This window comes from Furipterus horrens, unplaced genomic scaffold, assembly GCF_987537825.1.
Source record: "Furipterus horrens unplaced genomic scaffold, mFurHor1.1.pri manual_scaffold_17, whole genome shotgun sequence".
NCBI classification, from domain to species: Eukaryota; Metazoa; Chordata; class Mammalia; order Chiroptera; family Furipteridae; genus Furipterus; species Furipterus horrens.
This window is the reverse complement of record NW_028327187.1, coordinates 59,640,275-59,663,394: the sequence shown is the minus strand read 5'-3', so window position 1 is coordinate 59,663,394 and position 23,120 is coordinate 59,640,275. Positions and strand designations below refer to the sequence as shown.

The 23,120-nt window shown below is 40.9% G+C and overlaps 1 protein-coding gene across 3 annotated transcripts in view; it reads left to right on the top strand.

Moving 5' to 3' along the window:
- The window catches only part of SRPX2 (sushi repeat containing protein X-linked 2), a 44,012-nt gene extending 22,948 nt beyond the window's left edge, over positions 1-21,064 (top strand). For 2 of the 3 annotated variants that reach the window (XM_090264338.1, XM_090264337.1), the window contains 4 exons: positions 13,869-14,048; positions 14,393-14,526; positions 18,876-18,997; positions 20,550-21,064. In XM_090264338.1, the coding sequence (XP_090120464.1) occupies positions 13,869-14,048; positions 14,393-14,526; positions 18,876-18,997; positions 20,550-20,730 (617 nt within the window). In that variant the 3' untranslated portion in view covers positions 20,731-21,064. The remainder of the gene's footprint in view (positions 1-13,868; positions 14,049-14,392; positions 14,527-18,875; positions 18,998-20,549) is intronic. The other variant, XM_090264339.1, reaches the window with a different exon arrangement.
- Positions 21,065-23,120: the final 2,056 nt, after the last annotated feature.

The window sequence follows — 23,120 nt, the reverse complement described above, 5'->3', positions numbered from 1 at the left end:
TTACATATGGAAGTCAGATGGCTTTCTAAAGGTAGATCACTGGCCAGAGTTTCTGAGTTATGAGAGCAGCTCCAGAGATTTCTTTTAGCAAAACAGTCACCACTGGCAGCACATTTCAGGTATACAGAATGGGTCACAAAACTTGCCTACTTGTGTAACATATTTAACCTGTTCAAAATGAACACAATCTGTCACTTCAGGGGAGAACAACTACTGTGTTCAAGTTGGCAGGTAAACTGGCTGCATTCAAAGCCAAATTGGAATTATGAGGGCGACAAATGAGCATTGGGATTTTTGACATGTTTCAAACATTAGCAGAGATTTTGAAAGAGACTGAGCCAGGGCCTTCTTTCTCCCAGCTGGTTCATGATCACCTATCTCAGCTTTCAAAAGAATTTGAGCATTACTTCCCAACCACAAAAGACCCCTGAACTGGGAAGAAATGGATCTGCAACCCATTTGTGAATAAGCCAGGTGAATCAACTTTGCCCATGCTAGAAGAGGATCAACTGCTTGATATCGCAAATGACAGTGACCTTAAAAATACGTTTGAGACAAATTTAAATCCCCTTATGTTCTGGATTAAAGTCAAGGTGGAATATCCTGAGATTGCCACAAAAGCACTGAAAGGCCTGCTCCCGTTTCCAACATCCTATCTTTGTGAAGCGGATTTTTTTCTGCAGTGAAAGCAACCAAAACGAGGTTATGGTGTAAACTGGACATAAGCAACTGTCTCCCATCACCCACAGATGGGACCATCTAGTTGCCGGAAAACAAGCTCAGAGCTCTCACAGATTCTACATTATGGGAATTGTATAATTAGTTCATTATGTATTACAACGTAATAATAATAAAAATAAGGTGCACAATAAATGTAATACATTCGAATCATCCTGAAACCACCCCTTCCCACCCTGGTTTGTGGAAAAGCTGTCTTCCAGGAAAACCAGTCCCTGGTGAGAAAATGTTGGGGACAGCTGCTATAAAGGGTCATTCACAAAGCCTTTATGCCATTGTGCATACACATGTTTCAGAAACCCTCACTCCCCGAAAAGGATATTTTCATTCTCCTAAATCTAGATAAAATTCACCAAGATACTCTGAATCTATTTGTTTTCTTGGTCTTCTAATGATCAAATCTAACCAGCCTTTATTCTCAGTCTTTTGCCTCTGCTGAAACTGGTGCTGTTTCCTGCCTGATTCTTCCTTTTTCTTTAGTGTTGGATTGTTTATTTTTTCTTTTTCTTTTTTAAGTATATTTTATTAATTAAGTTGTTACAGTAGTTCCAATTTTTCCCTTTTTGCTCCCCTCTTCCCAGTACCCCTGTTCCCTAAAGCAATCCCACCTCCCTTAGTTCATGTCCATAGGTTGTGCATATAAGTTCTTTGGCTTCACCCTTTCCTATAATATTCTTAACATCCCCCTGTCTATTTTGTACCAACTGATTATGCTTCTTAGTCCCTGTACCATTTCCCCATTTCTCCCCCTCCCCCCTCCCAGCTGCTAACCCTCCAAATGATCCCCATACCTATGATTCTGTTCCTATTCTGGTTTGCTTAGTTGGATTTTGTGTTTATTTTTTAGACTCAGTTGTTGATAGTTGTGAGTTTGTTGTCATTTTAGTATTCATAGTTTTGATCTTTTTCTTAAGTCCCTTTGAGAGTTCATATCATAATGGCTTGGTGATGATGAACTACTTTAGCTTCACCTTGTCTGGGAAGCACTTCATCTGCCCTTCATTCCAAATGATAGCTTTGCTGGATAGAGTAATCTTGGTTGTAGGTTGCTTTTCATCACATTGAATACTGCTTGCCAGTCCCTTCCTGCCTGCAAAGTGTCCTCTGAGAAATCATCTGACAGTCCTATAGGCAGTCCTCTGTAGGCAACTCTTCACCTCTCTCTTGGTACCCTCAGGACTCTCTCTTTATCTTTCACCTTTGGCATCTCAGTCATGATCAGTCCTGGTGTGGTCTGCTCTGGGTCTAGCTCGCCCGAGACCCTCCGTGCTTCCCAGACCTGTATGTCCATCTCCTTCGCAAAATTTGGGAAGTTTTCTTCATTTCTTTCAATTCTTGCTTCCTCATTCTGCACTGGTTGACTGCTTTTTCTTCCTTATGTTCCAAATCATTAATTTGAACCCCAGTTTTCTTCTGTTCACCATTGGTTTTGTGTGGATTCTCCTTCGTTTCACAGCATAGCCTTCACTTCTTCTTTTATGCATTTGCTGTACTCAAACATATCTGTCAAGCCTGTGAGCATCTTTATCACCAGTGTTTTGAATTCTGCATCTGTTAGGTTGTCTATCTTCTCATCTTTTAGGTTTGCTATCTCCTCATCACTTAGTTCTCCCACTGAAACCTTGATCCATTCCCCCTTTTGGGCCATACTTCTCTAGCTCCTCATTCTGACAGGCTCCTGTGTTTGTTTGCCTCTGCATCCCAGGTAGAGCTGTCACTCCTGTTATATTGTAGGAAGCAGAGCCTTAGGGATTCATCAGTACAGGGAGATCTATTTCATCACGTTGTGGTTCTGCATGTGGGGGAGGGGTCCGAGAGGGAACAATGCCGCCTGACCAGCACTTGCCCCATTTCCAGGCACCTTTCCCACTTCCACACTGGACTGGTGCCCTTCTAGCTGCTACCCTGGCCATTGTTCCCAGAGTGTGTGGATCTGCGGACGTTCTAGGATGGTGGGGGCTCTTTAATCAAGCGGACTCTGCTGAGACTGGCAGTTTCTGCCTCCATCCCAACCCCCACTGGTCTGCACAGTCAGAAGCAATGAGGCTTGATTTTCCCCTGTGCTGGGACAGTGAGCTGTGAGGTCCAGCGAGGAGCTGGGAATGCTCCGCAGGTGTCCCTCCTGACTTTTTAAAATGTGTGACTGCACTTTCCGCTGGCCTGCCACAGCCATCGCTGCTGCCACCACCACACCACATTCTCTCTGCCCCAGGTCCACACCTACCTGTCTGGATGAGTATTTCTTCTTTATATCTTTGTTTGCTAAACTTCCATGTAGTTAGATTTTCTGGAACTGGCTGTTTCTAGTTTTGTGGTAGTTGTATTCCTTCTTAGTTGTGGAGGGAGACACAGTGTGTCTGTCTATGCCTCCATCTTGGCTGGAAGTACTATCCTGCATTTCTGATTGGATTTTTAAAAATTCTCTGGAGGGCCTCACTAAGTTCCTTGAACATCCTTTTAACCAGCGTTTTAAGTTATGCATCTGACAATTATTCTTCTCAATTTTGTTTAGTTCTTTTTTTTTTTTTTGAGTTTTGGGCCATGTTTCTTTGTCACCTCCTTTTGGAAACCTCCCTGTGGTTGTTTCTATGTATGGGGTAGAGCTGCTTTGTATCCTAGACTTGGTAGAGTGATCTAATATAGTAGGTGTCCTGTAGAGTTCAGTGGCACAGCCTCCTCTTTCACAAAAGCTGGGTACTCAAGGCACACACAGCATGTGGGCTGTGTATATCTTCCTGTTGTAGTTGAGCCCTGATTGCTCTTGGCATGTCCAAGATCAGTCATCACCTGTGTTCTGTCTAGGGTCACAGAACATGAACTATAAATAAATCTGCAGATGGCTGCTACTTGTGCTGCACTTGGAGGTGCCCAGAAAGGGCCAAGCTGTAAACCAAGGTTGGCTGCTGCTAGTGCTGGGCCTAGGGCAACTTAGCAAGAGGCATGGGGCTTGCTGAAGCCAGATTCTGCTTGCTTTAGAGAATTTAGCATGGGCCAAGACAAGCAATTATATGGAAAAGCCACTAGAAACAGTCTGGGTGAGCCAGAAGTTGGGTGGTGCGGGGCCTCAGGGAATCACTAGTGTGGGACAAACAGTGTGAGCCAGGTTGATGGAGTCTCAGATATGATACTCACCTGTGGGCTCTGTGGCTATGTCAGGGGAAGGCTCAGAAAAGGAACAATGGTCGCTGCCAGCACTTCTGTTTCTTCTGTTTGGGAGAAAGCTGCACCCCCCCCCCGCAACTCTCACCCTGATGCCGGAAAATTCAGTTTCTCCCTGTATGTCTCTGATGCCTGTCTGATGCCCCCACACTGGAGCTCAGAGGAAGTGAGTCAAAGTAAGTCTTTGCATGAGCCCTTTAAGAAGAACTGCCTGAGACTTCAGCAGTTTCTGTCTTCCACAGCCGAATCCCTGCTGGTTTTTACAACCAGAAGCTATGGAGACTTATATTTCTGGCACTGGAACCCTAGGCTGGGAGCCTAGTGTGGGGATGGGACTCCTCACTCCTGATATATCTCTCCTGATTTTTATCTACCACACGTGTGTGTGGGACCAGCCTGTTCCACATCTCTGCCCCTCCTACCACTCTTGAAGTGGTTTCTCCTTTATTCCATAGTTGGCTTCTTCAATTCCATAGTTGCAGGACTTCTACTCAGTTTCATTTCTAACAGTTCTGAATGATGGTTGTTCTATAGTTTAGTTGTAATTTTGATGTGGTTGTGTGTGGAGATGAGCCTTCTTTACCTAAACTGCCATATTTTTTTAACTTTTAATTTTTTAATATGCTTTCTGATTATGCTGTTACAGTTGTCCCAATTTCGTTTCCCTTTGTTCCCCTCCACCCAGTGAAACCCCTCCCTCCAGTTGTACCCCCGACTTACTCCATGCCCACTGGTTGTGCATATAGTTGTTCTCGACATCTTCCTGTATACTCTACTCCCTCCTACTATGATTCTTAATTCCTGTACCATCTCCCTCCCTTTCCCCCCTTCCCCTCCCTGATGACCTCCCCCCATAATGTTCCCAATTCCTATAATTCTTTTCCCACTCTGTTGCCTACTTAGTTTGCTTTGTTTCAGTTCCCTAGCTCCTGTTGTTGGTTATTGTGATACAGTTTTCATTTCAATGTTCATAGTTTTGATCCTCTTTCTCCTAAACAAGTCCCTTTAACATTTCATATAACAGTGATTTGGATCTGACTAACTCCTTCAGTTTTACTTTGTTCTGGAGGCACTTTCTCTGCCCTTCTATTCTGAATGACAGTTTTGCTGAATAGAGTAATCATGGTTGTAGGTTTTTGATTTTCATTACTTTGAATATTTCTTGCCAGTGTCTTCTTGCCTGCAGAGTTTCTTTTGAGAAATAAACTGATAGTCTTATTGGGACCCCTTTGTGTGTAATTTCCTTCTTCTCTCTTGCTGCTTTTTTTTTTTTAATAATTTATTTATGTTTTGTTTATTTATTTATTTTTTAGAGAGAGGGGAAAGGAGAAGGAGAGGGAGAGAAACATCACTGTGTGGTTGCCTCTCACTTGCACCCTCAATTGGGGACCTGACATGCAACCGAGTAATGTGCCCTGACTGGGAATCGAACCTGTGACACTTGGCTCGCAGGCCGATGCTCAATCCACTGAGCCACAGCAGTCAGGGCTTCTCTTGCTGCTTTTAATATTCTCTCTTTATCCTTAATTTTTGACATTTTGATTATAATGTGTCTTGGTATGGTTCTCACTGGGTCCAGATTTTTTTGGAACTCTCTGTGCTTCCTGGACCTGTAAGTCTATTTCCTTCCCCAAGTTCGGGAAGTTCTGCTTCATTATTTTTTCACATAATTTTTCTATTTCTAGTTCTTTTTCTTCACCTTCTGGCAACCCTTTGATTCAGATGTTGGCCCACTTATAGCTGTCCAATAAGTTTCTGAGCCTCTCCTCATTTTCCTCACTTTTTGTTTCCTCTTTCTGCACTGGTTGACTGTTTGTTCCTTCCCTATGTTCTGATTTGTTGAATTGATCCCTGGTTTTCTTTTCCTCAACACTAGTTCTGTATGTCTTTTTGTTCATTTCAGCAGAACTAGCCTTCATTCCTTCCCTGTCTTGTTTAAGATCTGCTGTTATGTCTGCAAGCATTTTTATAACCAAAGTTCTGAACTGAGCCTCAGAGAGATTATCTATCTGCTGGTCTGTTAGATTAGATATTTGCTGTCTGGTCAGCAGCGTCACTGGGATCTCTATCATGATCTGTGCCATCCTGACAGTTTTGTGTTTACCTTTGCTTCCTGGGCAGGGCTGTCACATCTATGCTATGAGGGGCAGAGCCCCATGCACTTGTCACAACCGGCAACCCTTTTTACCATGCTGTGGCTTTTTCTGTGAGGATGGGGGTCCAAGATGGGTTCTTGCTATTCACTCTCCGCTGAGAGACTGGGAGCCTCCTCCTCCATCCCCACCCCCTTCAGGCCTCACAGTCCAAGGCAATGGAGGTCTGCTTTCCCTGGCTTTGGAATTGCAAGCTGATGGGTCTGGTCTGCAGCTGGAGGTGCTCCGCAGGCGCTTCTTGCCTCCCCTTAAATATGGGTGTCTGTGCTTACTGCTGTCCTGCCGCCATCACCACTGCTGCCGCCGACAGCACAACTTGACCTCTTCGCCCCAACTTTGCCCTTCCTACCTCTTTAGATGAGCACCACTTCTTTATAACTTCATACGTTGGACTTTCATTTATTTTCTGGAACTTCTGGTTATTTCTGGTTTTGTGGTAGTTGTATTCCTTCTTAGTTGTGGAGGGAGATGGAGCTTGTCAGTCTAGGCCTCCATCTTGGCTGGAAGTCTCTTGTGTGTGTTTCTAAACTGCCTTCTTGACCAGAAGTGCTGGTATTTTCTTTATAGTGTTTCATCTTCATATACTTTTAAAAAATATACAGTTGACTCAATATATATCCACTATTAGATCACCCTTTTTAACTTTTCCTTATAACACAAATAATTTTCCCATATTCTTTAAAAATTCTTCAGTAATATTTTTTAAATTTATTGTGGTTCTAATACAGTTGTCTTATTTTCCTCCATTGCTCTCCCCTGCCCTGCCCACCACATCTACTCTCGCGCAGTCAATCCCCACACTGTTGTCCATGTTCATGGATCATTTTTACTACTTCCTTGAATAAATTCACCCTCTTCTTTCCTCCTTCTTTCCCTTTCCCCTCCATTGTGGTCACTATCACTGTGTTCCTTGTTTCCATGCCTCTGGTTCTATTTTGCTTGATTGTTTTTTTTTTTTTTTTTTGTTGTTGTTGTTGTTTTTGTTCATTAGGTTCCTGTATTAGGTGAGATAATATGGTGTTTGTCTTTTGCCACCTGGCTTATTTCTCTTAGCATAATACTTTACAGTTCCATCCATGTTGTTGCAAATGATAGAAGTTCCTTCTTTCTTTCTGCTACATAGTACTCTATTGTGTAAATACACCACAGATTTTTGATCCACTCATCTACATATAGGCACTTAGGCTGTTTCCAGGACTTGGCTAATGTACATAGTGCTGCTACAAACATAGGGTTGCATAGGTTCTTTTGAATTAGTGTTTCAAGATTCCTCAGGTATAATTCTAGCAGTGGAACCGCTGGATCAAAAGGAAGTTCCATTTTTATTTTTATTTTTTTTGAGGAAGTTCCATACTCTTTTCCACAGTGGCTGCACCACTCTGCATTCACATTAACAGTGTGCTAAGGTTCCTTTTTCTTCACATCCTTGCCAGCACTTGCTGTTTGTTGATCTATTAATGATGAACATTCTGACAGATGTGAGGTGGTATCTTATTGTGGTTTTAATTTTCATATCTCTGATGACTAGTGATGTTGAGCATCCTTTCATATGCCTATAGGCCCTCTGTATGTCCTCCTTGGAGAAGTGTCTGTTCTGGTCCTCTGTCCATTTGTAAATTAGATTCTCTGTCTTCTTGGTGTTGAGTCATATATTATTTGGAGACCAAACCTTTGTCTGAGGTATCACTGACAAATATATTTTCCCATGTGGTTGTTTCCCCTTTCATTTTGCTGAAGTTTTTTTTCGCTGAGCAGAAAATTCTTAGTTTGAAATAGTCCCATTTGTTTATTCTTTTCTTTATTTCCCTTGCCCTGGGAGATATATTGGTGAAAATATTGCTGCGTGGGATATCTGAAATTTTACTGCCTGTGTTTTCCTCTAGGACTTTTATGGTGGCACGGCTTATGTTTAAGTCTTTTATACAGCTTGAGTTTATTCTTGTGTGTGGTGTAAGTTGGTGGTCTAGTTTCATCATTTTGCATGTTCCTGTCTAGTTCCCCAACACCATTGTTAAGGAGGATATTTTTACTCCATTTTATGCTCTTACTCCCTTTGTCAAATATCAATTGACCATAGATACCTGGGTTTATTTTTGGCCTCTCGTTTCTCTTCCATTGATCTATGGTCTATTCTCATGCCAGTAGCAGACTGTTTTGTTTACAGTGGCCTCGTAATATACTTTGACATCAGGTATTGTGATTTCTTTTATTTTATTCTTCTTTCTTGAGATTGCTGAGGCTATTCGGGGTTCTTTTAGGTTCCATAGAAATTTTTGAAATATTTTTTTTAGGTCTGTGAAATATGTCATTGGTATTTTAATAGGGATTGCATTGAATCGATAAATTCCTTTGGGTACTATGGACATTTTAACAATGTTAATTTTTCCAAACGATGAACACGGTATATGCTTCCATTTATTTGTATCTTCCTTAATTTACTTCTTCAGTGTTCTCTAGTTTTCTGAGATCAGGTATTTTACCCCCTTGGTTAAGTTTATTCCTAAGTACTTTATTTTTCTTGCTGCTATAGTAAATGGGATATTTTTCCTAGTTTCTATTTCTGATATTTCATTGTTGGTGTACAAAAATGCCTTCAATTTCTTAATATTGACTTTGTATCCTACTATTGTGCCAAGTTCACTTATTAGGACAAGTAGTTTTTTTTTGGTGGAGTCTAGAGGGTTTTCTATGTACACTGTAATGCCATCTGCAAAAACTGACAGCTTACTTCCTCCTTTCCAGTTCGGATGCATTTTATTTCCTTTTCTTGTCTGATCACTGTAGCTAGAACTTTCAAAACTATGTTGAGTAGAAGTGGAGATAGTGGACACCCCTGTCTTGTTCTTGATCTTAAGGGAAAACTTTCAGTTTTTGCCCATTGAGTATGATCTTGGCTGCAGCTTTCTCATATATGGCCTTTATTATGCTGACTTATGCTCCCTCTATTCCCACTTTCATGAGTGTTTTTATCATAAAGGGGTGCTTTACTTTACCAAATGCTTTTATAGCATCTATTGATATGACCATATGATTTTTGTCTTTCATTTTGTTTATGCAGTTTATTACACTGAATGATTTGTGAATATTATACCATCCTTGCATCCCTGGGATGAATTCCACTTCATCATGGTGTATGATCTTTTTAATGTGTTGCTGGATCTGGTTTGCCAATACTTTGTAGAGGATTTTAGCATCTATGTTCATCAGTAATATTGGCCTGTGGTTTTCTTTCTTTGTTGTATCTTGACCTGGTTTTTGGATTAAGATAATACTGGGCCCGTGAACAAGTTTTGGAGTCCTCCCTATTCTTGGATTTTTCTTGGAATAGTTTGAGAAGGATAGAAGTTAGTTATTCCCTAAATGTTTTGAAAAATTTGCCTGTGAAGCCATCTGGTCCTGGGCTTTTGTGTTCCAGGAGGTTTTTGATTACTGCTTCCATTTCACTAGTTGTTATTGGTTTATTCAGGCTTTCTGCTTCTTCTTGATTCAGTTTTGGAAGATTATGTTTCTGGAAATTTGTTCATTTCATCCAGTTTTCTTTATTTTGTTGAAGCTTGAAGCTTGTTTTGTGTCCTACTATGGGTCTATCTTTTAAAAGAATGTATATTTTGCTTTTTTGGATAAAATGTTCTATATATATATCAATTAAGCCCATTTGATCTAGAGTGTTGTTCAATGCCACAATACCTTGGTGTTTCTTTGCTTGTAAGATCTGTTCATTTTGACAATGGGGTGTTAAAATACCTCTCTATGAATGTGTTGCTGTTTATACCATTCTTGACGTCCTCCAAGATTTCTCATATATGTAGGTTCTCATATGTTGAGTGCATATATGTTTACAAAGGTTATATCTTCTTGATGGATTGGTCCCTTAAGTATTTTAAAATGTCATTCTTTGTCTCTTTTAATGACCTTTATTGCGAAATCTATTTTGTTTGGTATAAATATTGCTAACCCAGATTTTTTTATGTTTATTTGCTTGAAATATATTTTTTAATCCCTTCCCTTTCAGTCTGTGTAGGTCTTTTGTTCTGAGGTGAGTATCTTGTAGACAGCACATGTGTAGGTCATGTTTTCTTATCCATTCAGCTACCCTGTGTCTTTTGATTGGAGCATTTAAACCATTTACATTTAAGGTTATTGTTGATAGGTACTTATTCATTGTGATTTCTCCCTTTGTACCTATGCCACCCCCTCTCTATTTCTTCATCTTCTTAAAGCAGTCCCTTTAGCATCTCTTGCAATGCTGGTTTGGTGGAAATGTATTCTTTTAGTCTTCTTTTTTGGGGGGGAATTCCCTATTTTACCTTCCATTTTGAATGAGAGTCTTGCTGGGTAGAGTGGTCTTCCTTGTAGGGTTTTGTTTTTCATTGCTTGGAATATTTTTTCACATTCCTTTCTGGACTGTAGTGTTTCTGTTGAGAAATCAGCTGACAGCCCGGTCCAAGCTCCCTTGTATATTATTAGCTGTTCCTCTCTTGCTGCCTTTAGGATTCTCTCTTTGTCTTTCAATGCTGCCATTTTAATGATAATTAGTCTTGGAGTGGGCCTGTTTTGGTTCATCTTCATTGGGACCCCACGTGTTTCCAGGACTTGCATGACTTTTTCTTTCATCAAGTTCAGGAACTTTTCTGTCATTTCATTTTCAAACAGGTTTTCTATCCTTTGCTCCTCTTCTTCTTTTGGTATCCCTATGATATGGGTATTACTATGTTTCATGTTGTCCTGCAGCTCTCTTAAACCCTCTTCATTCTTTTTCAGTCTTTTTTCACTTTGTTGCACTGTCTGGGAATTTTTTTTTTTTTTTTACATTGTCTTCCAGCTTGCTGATCCGATCCTCAGCTTCATCTAGCCTGCTTTTGATTCCTTCTACTGTGTTCCTCAATTCAGAAATTGTATTCTTCGTTTCCTCCTGGCTCTTATTCATATTTCCTGTGTCCTTTTTAATGCTGGTGTATTTCATAGTAAGTTCCTTGTAGCTTCCTTGGGGTTCTTTGTGGTTGCCCTGAAGTTCTTTGTAATTCGGGTGGAGTTCTTTATCATTTTCTCTGAGCTCACTGAGCTCATTGAGCTTCCTTATAACCATTATTTTGAATTCTGTGTCTGATAGTTTGCTTGCCTATATTTCATTTAGCACTCTTTCTGGGGATTCCTCCTTTCCTTCTGAAGGGGGGGTATTTATTTTTCTCCCCATTTAGGTGACTCTTCTTGTTTCTTTCTGCTTCTTAGAGAAGTCTGCTTTGACTTCCTGTCTTCGTGGTGTGACCTTCTGTGGTAGGAGTCCTGTGGGATTCAGTGGTGCAGATTCCTTGATCTCATGACCTTGATGTTCTGGGGATGCCCTTTATGCTGTTCATTTGGGTTGTGTGGTTGTATTTTGGTTTTGTTTGTTGTTGTGTTACTCTGTGGTGGGTCCTTCCCTCCAGCTAGCTGACTGAGAGTCACTCTGCCCACCACATATTGTGTACTGTTGTTGAGCTGCTACTAAAACAAAACCATATAACGCAAGCAAGAAACCCACACCCACAAAGATAAACCCCACTATCAGTCAGTTTATCAACTACAAATGAGCTAGTATTATTAATATGTAAATAGGTTAAGACGATTATAAGAAAAGAAAAATAAATAAGTGTTAACTAACTGAAAGAAAAATGATTTTTGAGAGGGAAGAGGGAGGAGCAATAATAGTAACAAGTAGGGACAAGCAATGAGAGAAAAAAGGAAAATTTACATTGTATATTAAAAAGGGAGGGGAGAAGGGAGAATTAAGTAAGGGAGGAGAGCATATAGTATTAAGTTTAAACAGAAGTTATGATATATATACAGTGCGTGAGAGAACAAACACAAAAAATATGAGGATGAATAAGAAGAAATACTAGGAACCAAATTAGAGAAAAAGTTTCACCACAGCACTATATACAGACTATGAGCTAAGATTAATATAGGTGGGATAGGGATAGAGGTAAAAAAGAAAGAACCGGAAGCTTAAAAGATGTCTGAAGGAAAGGGAAGTGATTTTGAGATGATAGAGGGAGAGGGAATACTAAGCGTGAGGAATGAAAACCAGTCTAAGACAGGGAAAAATTTAAATTTAAAATGAAAGGAAATGGATGGAAGAAGGTACATATGGAGTAGGAGAGGGGGATAAAATTTGAAATTTGAAATATAAAAATAGTGAAGATCTATGAATAAAATTGCCAAAATTCCACAACTACCACCATATCCACAATCAATGAGCCAAGATTTATCAAGATGTGGGGAGAATAAGTGTACTTTATGAACGGAAAAAATAATTTGAGATAACTAATGACAAGAAAAATGGTTTTGAGAAGTTGGAGAAGGGATAAATAGTAAGAGTGTGGAATGGAAATCAGTCATAGAGCAGAGAAGATAGAATTTTAAAAAAATAAGAGGAAATCAGATGGTAAAATGGAGTGAGAGAAATAAGGGGCAAATTATGAGGTTTGAAATAAGTTATAATATAAAAACTAGTGACCTAAAATTCACAAACTGGGAGGACAAGAAATGTGTGTTTAAAAGATATGCAGGAGACAAATAACTCTTGTAGAAGATCGTGGTGGAATTTGTCTCTGTAGTACCTGGTTTTTACCACTTTCTTCTCTTTCTGAAATGGCCTCTGATGATGTCAAATTGTGTCCCAGTCTGCCTAGGCAACCTGTTTAAGATTACCAGCATTCTATTGCCTGTGGCTGTCTCTTTCAGTTGTTAATCTAGTCACTCTGTAAACAGCAGTCAGGTTTAAGCACCATAGGGTGGGGCCAAGTAATTCCTTCAGGCAGGGCTATTGCTTCCCCTCAGGCTGATGCCACTTAGAGGGGAGTAGTCTGCTTGAAATATGGTTCCTGCAGCACAGAGGATGAGTCACCACTGGGGTCTCATTCGCTGCTCCCCAAACTCTCTCACTGACACCACCTCCTCAAACTCTCCTCAAGCATCTCTAGTCCACTCCGCCCTTCCTCCACTGGAGCCCAGGACAAGTGGGTGCGAATCCTGCACGCCTTCTCCTCAAGAATCTCTATGTGTCTCTAGCTGTCCCTCCCAAGCTGGCAAAAAACAAAAAACAAACAACAAACAATAACAACAACAAAAACCCACCACTTTTTGCTTCTCACAGCCAGACTTTATTTGGTTCACTCTCAGTTTTGATGCTGAAGGCTGGCAGTCCCAGTTTGGGGTCTAGACCCCACACCTCTCAAGGGGGACCCTCAGGGCCTTGGAACATCTCTGCGCACCCTCAGCTGCCACCCGTGGGAGCCCAGCCGATCCTCCAGCATCTCCTTCATAATCTGCACCAGACACACCATGATAAAGTGGCCTCCTCCATCTGTCCATTCATGGCTAGAAGGCTTCTCTCCAGCCTTCAGTAATATTTTTAATGATAGCATAATAATCTACTTCTAAAAATAAAATTTGCTTAACACTTCCCCTGCTGATGTATATTGAAATCTCTTCCTGTTTACTTTTAATATTAAATATAAATTTATAAGGTGGTCATTTTTATGTAGGGTGTGCACAAAGTCTGAAAAGTGGCAAAATTTATATTATAGATGGTATTTCTATGACAATACATATATTCACTTGTGCTTTCAGATTTTACGAATGTCTTTACATTTCAGGTTTAATTCCTTAATGAAAGAAAATTCTGGCTCTATTCCTGGCCATTGGAAACATGAAGAAGTCATTCATTCTGATCAGCTTAGATCTCCTGACCTAGAAAACCCAGCATTGGCACCATCTTACCTGTTTTTTCTCCTAGATGAGATTCCATAACCCATAACTTGAATTCTTTCCTAACAGTGAGACGCTGCCCAACTCTGAAACCACCACAGCATGGCTACATCACTTGCACCTCAGGGGGAAATAACTATGGTGCCACCTGTGAATATCACTGTGATGGAGGTTATGAGCGGCAAGGGACCCCCTCCCGTGTCTGCCAGTCTAGCCGCCAGTGGTCAGGATCACCACCCATTTGTGCTTGTGAGTGAAACTAGGGAATGGGGAGAGTAGACTTTTGACCAGGGTTACTTTGGAGGCTCTCCCAATGTATATGGTGCAGGGGTTCAATAGTAATGTGTATCATGTGGGAATGGGATGTGTTTTAGATGTGTTTATTTTAAGTGCCAGTGTTCTCACTCAAAATACTCGTACTCCAAGACAAAGGATTTTAAATCTCTAAGTGTTCTTTCCAGATTTCCCCCAATGAAAGTGAGAAACAACTGAAAAGGGTTAACGTGAAAGACTAGAACTCCTCAAGATGTTGTTATCCATGATGAGATGAAGGAGAAGGCCATAATCTGACTGGCCATCTGCTTCTGCCCTAGCTATGAAGATTAATGTCAATGTCAACTCAGCTGCTGGCCTTCTGGATCAGTTCTATGAGAAACAACGCCTCCTCATCATCTCAGCTCCTGATCCCTCCAATCGATATTACAAAATGCAGATCTCTATGCTACAGGTGAGACCCACTCCCCTACCTAGTGCTTAGCTCCTTCGTATACTCCCTAACCTCCCCCCATTATTTCCTTACCTCTTCCAAATGAAAGAGTTACTCTTTCTGCAGCACAGACCCTACTTCCTCAAACTCTTTGTGGATAACATTTGATCAGTTTTACTCTAGACAAATTTAGTACATTTTAAAAATTGCTATGTTTTTACTAAAAAGACAGTGAGGATACTGGTGGGCGAGACTTGTGAGGTGCTTGGTGAAAGGTGGAAAAGGAATGCGACAGAATACTGTAGAGAGACTTGTAAAACAGGTATGATCAAATGTAAATGTTGGCATTAAATTATGTTTATGTTTTCAAGGAGTAAGTGTTAACAAATACTTAGATGGTAAGTACTATATAGATACCAAGTATACAAGGATATGCTCTACACATATTCATTTAATTCTCAAAACAATCCTTAAAAGGTAGGTATTATTACTACCCTTATATTAAAGGTAAGGAAACTGAAGCATACAGAGGTTAAATATGTTCCTGAGATCACTAAATTGTAAGTGATTGAGCCAGGACTGAACCCAGGCAGTCTGACTTCAGGATCTGTGCTATTAGCCACTACATCTAGCAGAAGAGAAGGAAAAGTATTGTGATATTTCAAAGTAAAATGAGGAAGTTTCACAATGATTTTTAACACACTATGAGATAAGTCCCCAAAGCCACTTGTGGGGAAGGAAATATGGATAGGGCAGAACAGATATGACCATTAGGACTGACAAAAAAATAAACTAGGTTCTTGAAAAGAACTCAAGGTAAAGAGAATCATCTCAGAAGGGCTGCAAAAGGGGACGGACACTCAGGTAAAAGAGGAAGCTATTTAGAGGTTTTCTAAAAGTTGAATCTAACAAGTTGTCAAGTCAATATTTAGAGGCCCATAATGGAAGCAGCTTTATCAAAAGCATGACATTGGAGTTCCAGCCAAGATGGAGGCTTAGACTGACACACTCAGTCTCCCTCTACAACTAGAAAGGAATACAACTACCTCAAAACAAAAGATAACCAGTAATTCCAGAAAATAAAACTACATGGAAGCCCAACGTATGAAGTTATAAACCAGCGGTGCTCGCCTGGACGGGTAGGAGGGGCGAAATCGGAACCAGAACAGAAAGGTCGGGCAGTGCTGTTTGCGGTAGCAGCAGGGAGAGCAGCAGGGGGAGTGATCCCGGGTGCAGTCGAGCCCCAGCAGCTCTCAACCACAACGCGGGGAAAGGCAGCCCCTCACTGCATTGGATGGTGAGGCCCAGAGGGTGGGAAGATGGATCCTGGTCTCCCAGCAAAGAATAACAGCAGGAATCCATCTTGGATCCCCGCCCCCACACAAAGTGCCACAGCACAGCGAAAAAGGTTGGGATCGCCGTTGGTTGCTGAGTACACAGGGATCCGCCCCCCACAGCCGGCCCAGGAAGCAAAGCAAAACACAAATCTGTCAAAATGAAGGAGACAACAATTGAAATCCTGGTGACACAGCTCACCAGGCAGCAGATGAAGAACCTGACATATGAACAAATAAGAAACCTTTCAGAGGCTCAGTTTAGAGCTATTGTTATAAGGTGGCTTACAGAATTAACAAAATATTTGGAACAGGACAGGGAAGGAAAGAAAGCCACCCATACTGAAATGAATGAAAACACATACGAGACCAGTGATGAGGAAATAAAATCCAGAGATCAAATCAACAAACCGGAACATAGAGAAGGAACAAACAGTCAAACAGTGCAGAAAGAGGAAACAAAAAGTAAGGAAAGCGAGGGGAGGATCAGAAACCTCTGGGACAGCTAAGAGATCGAACATTCAGATTATAGGATTGCCAGAGGGCGAAGAGGAAGAACTAGAAATTGAAAAATTATGTGAAAAAATAATGAAGCAGAACTTCCTGAACTTGGGGAAAGAAATAGACTTACAGGTCCAGGAAGCACAGAGAGTTCCAGAAAAACTGCACCCAGGGAGAACCACTCCAAGACACATTATAATCAAATTGTCAAAAATTAAAGATAAAGAGAGAATCTTAAAAGCAGGAAGAGAGAAGAAAAGAATTATGTACAAAGGGGTCCCAATTAAACTATCAGCTGATTTCTCAAAAGAGACCCTGCAGGCAAGAAGGGACTGGCAAGAAATATTCAAAGTAATGAAAATCAAAAACCTACAGTCACAGATACTCTATCCAGTGAAACTGTCATTCAGAATAGAAAGGCAGAGCAAGTGTTTCCAGGACAAAATAAAACTGAAGGAGTTCATTAGATCCAAACCACTGTTATATGAGATGTTAAAGGGACTGGTTTAGAAGAGGGACATCAAAGCTATGAACATTAAAATGAAAACTGCATCACAACAACCAACAACAGAAGCTAGGGAATTGAAACAAAGGCAAACTAAATAGGCAACAAGAGTGGAGAAAGAACTATAGGTATGGGGAACATACTGGAGGTCAGCAGGGAGGGGGAAGGGGTAGAGGGAAGGAGATGGTATAGGAATTAAGAAGCATAGTAGGAGGGAATGGAATAGACAGGAAGATGTTGAGAAGAACTATATGCATGACCAATGGACACGGACTAAAAGTGGGGGACAACTGGAGGGAAGGGGGTCACTGGGTGGAGGGGAGCAGAGGGAAGGGAAATTGGAACAACTGTAACAGCATAATAAAACATTTTTTTTTAAAGGCATGACACTGGTTATCTATACCAAAACAGATCTAGTTTCTCTAGAAATCCCCCCAGACACACACACACCAAAAGGCAAACAAATGCAATACCTCAGCTTGAACAGAAAGCAATAACAAGAACTGGAATTTGCCAATGAGGACAAGTGACTCTGAAGCTCAGGACTAGAGAAGTAACCCAAAGGTTAGACAAGGGATAGGGCACCAGGGAGTGTTCACTGAGGCTTTAAACCTTGCTCCAGGTAACTGTCTCAAAGATAACCCGACAGGACACACGGGACAATAGCCAGGGTAAGATTGCATGGTATTCTGCCTAGTGTGAAGAAGGCGACAAAGGGTAATGAAAAGAGCACTGGACAATTTTGCAGAAATCCTTGAGACAGAGATGTAGCCTAGTGGTAAGGAGCACACACTTGGGCAGGCAGTAGCAGCCCTAAATTTAAATCTTAGCTCAGCATGTTATTGTCATGCAAATTTGGACAAGTTACTTTTTGCTCTACAGAGTAAGAATAACATCTGCATTGTTAGGGGTATTATGAGGATTAACTTAAATTATGCCTGCAAAGCATTAGGCATATTTGTTCATTAAATAATAGCCATTATTATCATGTCTCAATAGAAAATCTATAAAGTGGTCTGATCAGGTAGCTCAGTTGGTTAGAGCATCATCACAATACTCCAAGGTTGTGGGTTTAATTCCCAGTCAGGGCACATATAAGAATCAATCAATGGATGCATAAATAAGTAGAACAACAAGTCAATTTCTCTCTTCCTCTATTTCTCTCTCAAATAAAAAAATTGTAAAAATGAAAAAGAACCTATGTAGCTTCTAATTGTAATATAAATAAGTTCTAATTATATAATGTAGAGCAGGGTGACTATAGTTAATAATACTGTATTATATATTTGAAAGTTACTAAGAGAATAGATCTTAACAGTTCTCATCACAAGAAAAAACTTATAACTGTGTGGTGATGGATGTTAACTAGACTTATTGTGGTGATGATTTTGATATATAAAATTTTGGTTGATTATGTTATGTACCTGAAAATAATGCTATACATCAATGAGCATCCCAATTAAAAAAATAATAATCTACATATTTTAAAACCTATGCAAAGCCCTGACTGCTGTGGCTCAGTGGATTGAGCGTCGGTCTTTGAACCAAGTGTCGCTGGTTCGATTCTCAGGGCACACGACTAGGTTGCACGTCAGGTCCCCAGTTGGGGGCGCAAGTGAGAGGCAACCACACAGTGATGATTCTCTCCCTCTCTTTCTCCTTTTCCCTCTCTCTAAAAATAAATAAACAAACAAACAAATAAATAAATAAATTATTTAAAGAAAAACAAAAACCTATGCAAACTTAAGAGGAGATTATGTTCCTGCAACTCATAAATTACATTTCTCTTTTCTACCCCACACATTGTAACCAGTTTCATACACTTTCTTGGAATAAAGGAAGCACTGTTAGGGCAAGTACATCAGGAATGACAGAGGGAAGAGGTTGTAGACTTCATCATGTGATAGTTGGGAGAGAACCCCCCCTCCTTTCTCACACATTGCCTCTAGGTAGTCTCAGGAAGAATCAGCTAAGTAGTTTTAGGTTTGAATCTGAGAGACTATTCCATCAAACCTTTTCTCCCCTCCCAGCAATCTACCTGTGGACTGGACTTGCGGCACGTGACTATTATTGAGCTGGTGGGGCAGCCACCTCAGGAAGTGGGGCGCATCAGGGAACAACAGCTGTCAGCCAACATCATCGAGGAGCTCAGGTCAAGCCTGGAGGGCACAGGGAAGGGGTGGGCAGAAACTCTAGCTGAAATACTGGCAACACGAGGGTTGTGGGAGAATCAGCTACACTACTCTCTTGAGGCACTCTTTGTGTTTGAACTCTTTGGGTGTATTAGTTAAGAACAGTTGGCCCTGACCGGGTAGCTCAGTTGGTTAGAGCATTGTCCCAATATGCTAAGGTTGCGGGTTCAACCCCCAGTCAGGGCACATATAATAATCAACCAATGGTCCTGACTGGTGTGGTTCAGTTGATTGGGCATTGTCCCATTAAGCAAAAGGTCACTGCTTGGATTCCTGGTCAGAGCACATGCCTGAATTGCAGGTCTGGTTCTAGTCTCCAGTCAGGATGCAAGTGAGAGGCAGCCAATTGATGTTTCTCTCTCACAACAATGTTTCTCTTCCTCTCTTTCCCCCCCACACCTCCATCTCTAAAAATAATAAATAAAATCTTAAAAATTAAACTAAATTTTAAAAGAATCAACCAATGAATATGTAAGTAAATGGAACAACAAATCGATGTTTCTCTCCCCTCCCTCATAAGTCAATATATTAAATAATTTTTTTTTTTTAAACAGAGAATGGCAGAACATCAGAATCAAATGGGGATGGAGCTTAAAATACAGATGACCATACCCCATCCCAAACCACTTCAGGATTGTGCTCTTTTTTTCTTTTTTTTTTTTTTTTTTTTTTTTAATGAAGAACCTCATGTGACTCGAAACACAGCCAGGACTAAGACACAGACCTAAACATGACTCTGATCATGTTGCCTCATGGCCTAATCTATTTTCCTTCACTCTCAACTAGGCAGTAAAATCTGAATCATACCAATCTAACCTTGGGGGAAGAACAGACTATAGGTGACAGGTGGTAGAAATTGACTTTTCTCATTACATATCCATATCACACTTCCAATGCCTTCACATATACCTAGCGCTAATAAAACCACTGCTGCTCTCTGTTCCAGATACACTACCTGCTTCTAGGTCTCATTCTCAGTAGGGACAAAAAGATTTAGTCCCACGTAGGGTAGAGACTGAGAAACACTCAGAAGAATGAGACTATAGACATGCAGCTACAGACAGAAGAGTTCACCAGATGATATTGATTGACCTCAGAGCTTCCATGTATGTTTGTGCAAGTATGGCCAGCTTGACTCTAGAAAATGCTAGTCACATCATAATGCATGCAACTGGTGCTTTCTGGAGTTATTCCATGTAGCCTGCATTGCTCTATGTGGTAGCCTTGCTCAAGGGGGCCTATGAGGGAAACACTTCCTAGTAGTAATGTAGCTGCTCCATCTGGAGAGAGGGAGGGACAGCCTAGCAGAGCTAGACATATGAGGGCAGCAAGTCTAGGGTCCAAGCAGAGAAAAACAATGGGGCATGAGATAGGTAGTGAAGAGGATGGGGACAAGGAATTGGTTGGGGAAGGAATTAGTTCATCAGTGGAGCTGCGACGTCAGAAGGTAGTAGAGCCTGGTGGGATGAAGCCCAGACAAAATCTCATACCTCCCTGGGTTCCTTTCTCTAGGCACTTCCATCACCTTACTCGCTCCTACTTCAACATGGTGTTGATTGACAAGCAAGGGATTGACCGGGAACGCTACATAGAACCTGTCACTCCAGAGGAAATCTTCACATTTATTGATGACTACCTACTGAGCAATCAGGAGTTGACCCAACACAAGCAACAAAAGGACGTATGCGAGTAAACTTGAGTCAGGGTATGATTGAGATCAAGGGAAAATCTCCCTTAGTTGGGTGAAGCTGGGGCTTAATAAAAGGAGGAGATAATTTCCCACAATTCTAGGGACAGGTCTCTGAGGTAGCTGAGGTCAGCAATCCTGGGACATTTCCAGGCACCTTTTTAGGGCCATATAATAGCTTCCCTAAGTAAGTCTTTGCTTAAGATAGCACTGGAGGAGTATAAGAAGCTAGATAGGGACTTGGGAGAGGCCCGGGGCAGTGGGTTGGGATAGAAGGTCTTCCTTTCTTATCCTGGGCCTCTTCCAGCTCTTTAAAGTCATCCCGGTAAATAAATCCTAAATCCATTCAGTAACTGGCTGTGTTTTGTTTTTGTTTTTTTAACATTAGTCAGCATTTAATAATATTGTCCAGCCATTTTATAAGCCACTATTCTTTGTGACTCCCTTCTACATTTGGGGCTTATCAGATATACATAAACATTTAGATTAGTACTTCGAACAACAGTTTGAGGTTGATTGTGTTGCAATATGTATAGGGTTTATTGAAGGACTACCTGGAGTCAATGGACTGCCAGGCTTGAAGGGGAAACCTGGCAACACTGAACCACCTGCAACCAGAACAACAATGAGAAGCTTATTCTACCCATCATAGTCAGACCACAGCAATTCCTTCCTATCCAAAATGAACAGAGTCATTATAGTGGGTCTTCTCTTCTTTTTGCACAAGAAAATGAACAAGTTCATGAACAAGACCTGGGTAATTACCCAATCCCAGTTCCCAGTTACTTTATTCCAAATACAGATAGTAAATTTTTATGGCATGGGGTACTTCTTTCTCAAGTAAGGCATAAACAACCTTGGGTATTTTAAAACAAATTTTAAAGAGAGCAAACAAAACATTGGCCTCATGTCTAATTTCATTCTGGAATGTAACACTTTTTTAAAAAATTATATTTTATTGGTTATATTGTTACAATAATTCCAATTTTTCCCCTTTGCTCCCCAACATCCAGCACCCGCCCTCCCCCAGATATCCCCCACCAAATCCATGCCCATGGTTTGTACATACAAGCTCTCCCACTTCACCCTTTCATATATTCTTCTTCTTTTTTTAAAATAAATAAATGATTAATTAATTATTTTAACAATAAAAAATAACAATCCCTCCCTCTGAGATATTAAGATCCTTTATAATCTTATAAAGGACAATGGGCAAAGGTCTCAAGCTTCTCTAACTGCTTCAAACTGGACATGGTCGTCGTCCTACCTACTCTTGAGTCCAGAAATGCCTAATAAGAGTGGGGGACGTGGAGGGGAGGGTGCCTTTCCCACATGGGGAAGGATCGTGCAGACTCCAGGTCAGTTGGCTGTCCCCAGACAACGGCTTGCTTGGTTTAACAGGCTGGCATCCTTGTTGTATTCTGGGAGCAACAGATTTGGCAGAAGGGTTAAAAGACATCATTCAATCCATAACTACTAGATGACAAAAGGCAGGGATTAATTTTTCAATGTCCCACATTAGGGAAAAAAAAGGGGGCTTCTTTGGAGGAAGGTGTGCCAGACATATCTCATCTGTCCAAAACCCTTTTGCCCATTATACTTAGTTTGGGCTGAGGGAAATATTTTAGGTTTCCCCCCTCTCAGACCTCTGGGCCCTTTCTATCCAAGCCATTAGGATAGAAAAGAAGAACCAGTTTTAAAGTGAAGCCCACAGACCACCCCATTTTCACCAACACAGCCACTTAGTTCAGCCAAACCGTTGAGTCTCAGGAGGCAGCGCTGCAGACAGGATTAAGTGAGGCCTATATGTACAGATAATCACTCAGGTAATGAGATCACAGGCTTATGCCCTTTGAAAACAGAAAACACATGTTAATTTATGTAACATAACCCACAAACAAGTCTCTAAATCTGTAAGACTGTCTATTGGAAAGACACCCAGTTGCAAGGCATTTGACATTCTTCTTGCCTGTAAATTAAATATCTTTGATGCTACCACAGACATAGTTTAACTTTCAAGTGAAAACATATTTTAAATGAAAAGAAACTTTAAGGACGGTTAGCTGCACTGGTGTATAGTCTACCACTGATCATTATGATTTTCCTTGAATAATGATTTTTCTCCCTAAGATTACCCTCCTTGTCATTAAAGGAACTGCATTAAGTCCATTTTTAATTTATCCTGTTCATTTGCATAAAAACAACAAGAGCAGCAAATGATCACTTATGATCTTTAGTTCTGCTTTGCTGGAACTTATGCAAGGAACATTTAGGGTGACCTTCAGTCTGCCCTTCAGGGCACAGAAGCTGAGCCACATACCTGGCTTTCAGCCTTGCCTGTACACACCTGTCTTTTTCAAGTCCTTCTGGTTTTCCATTGTGCCTTAAGGTCCCTT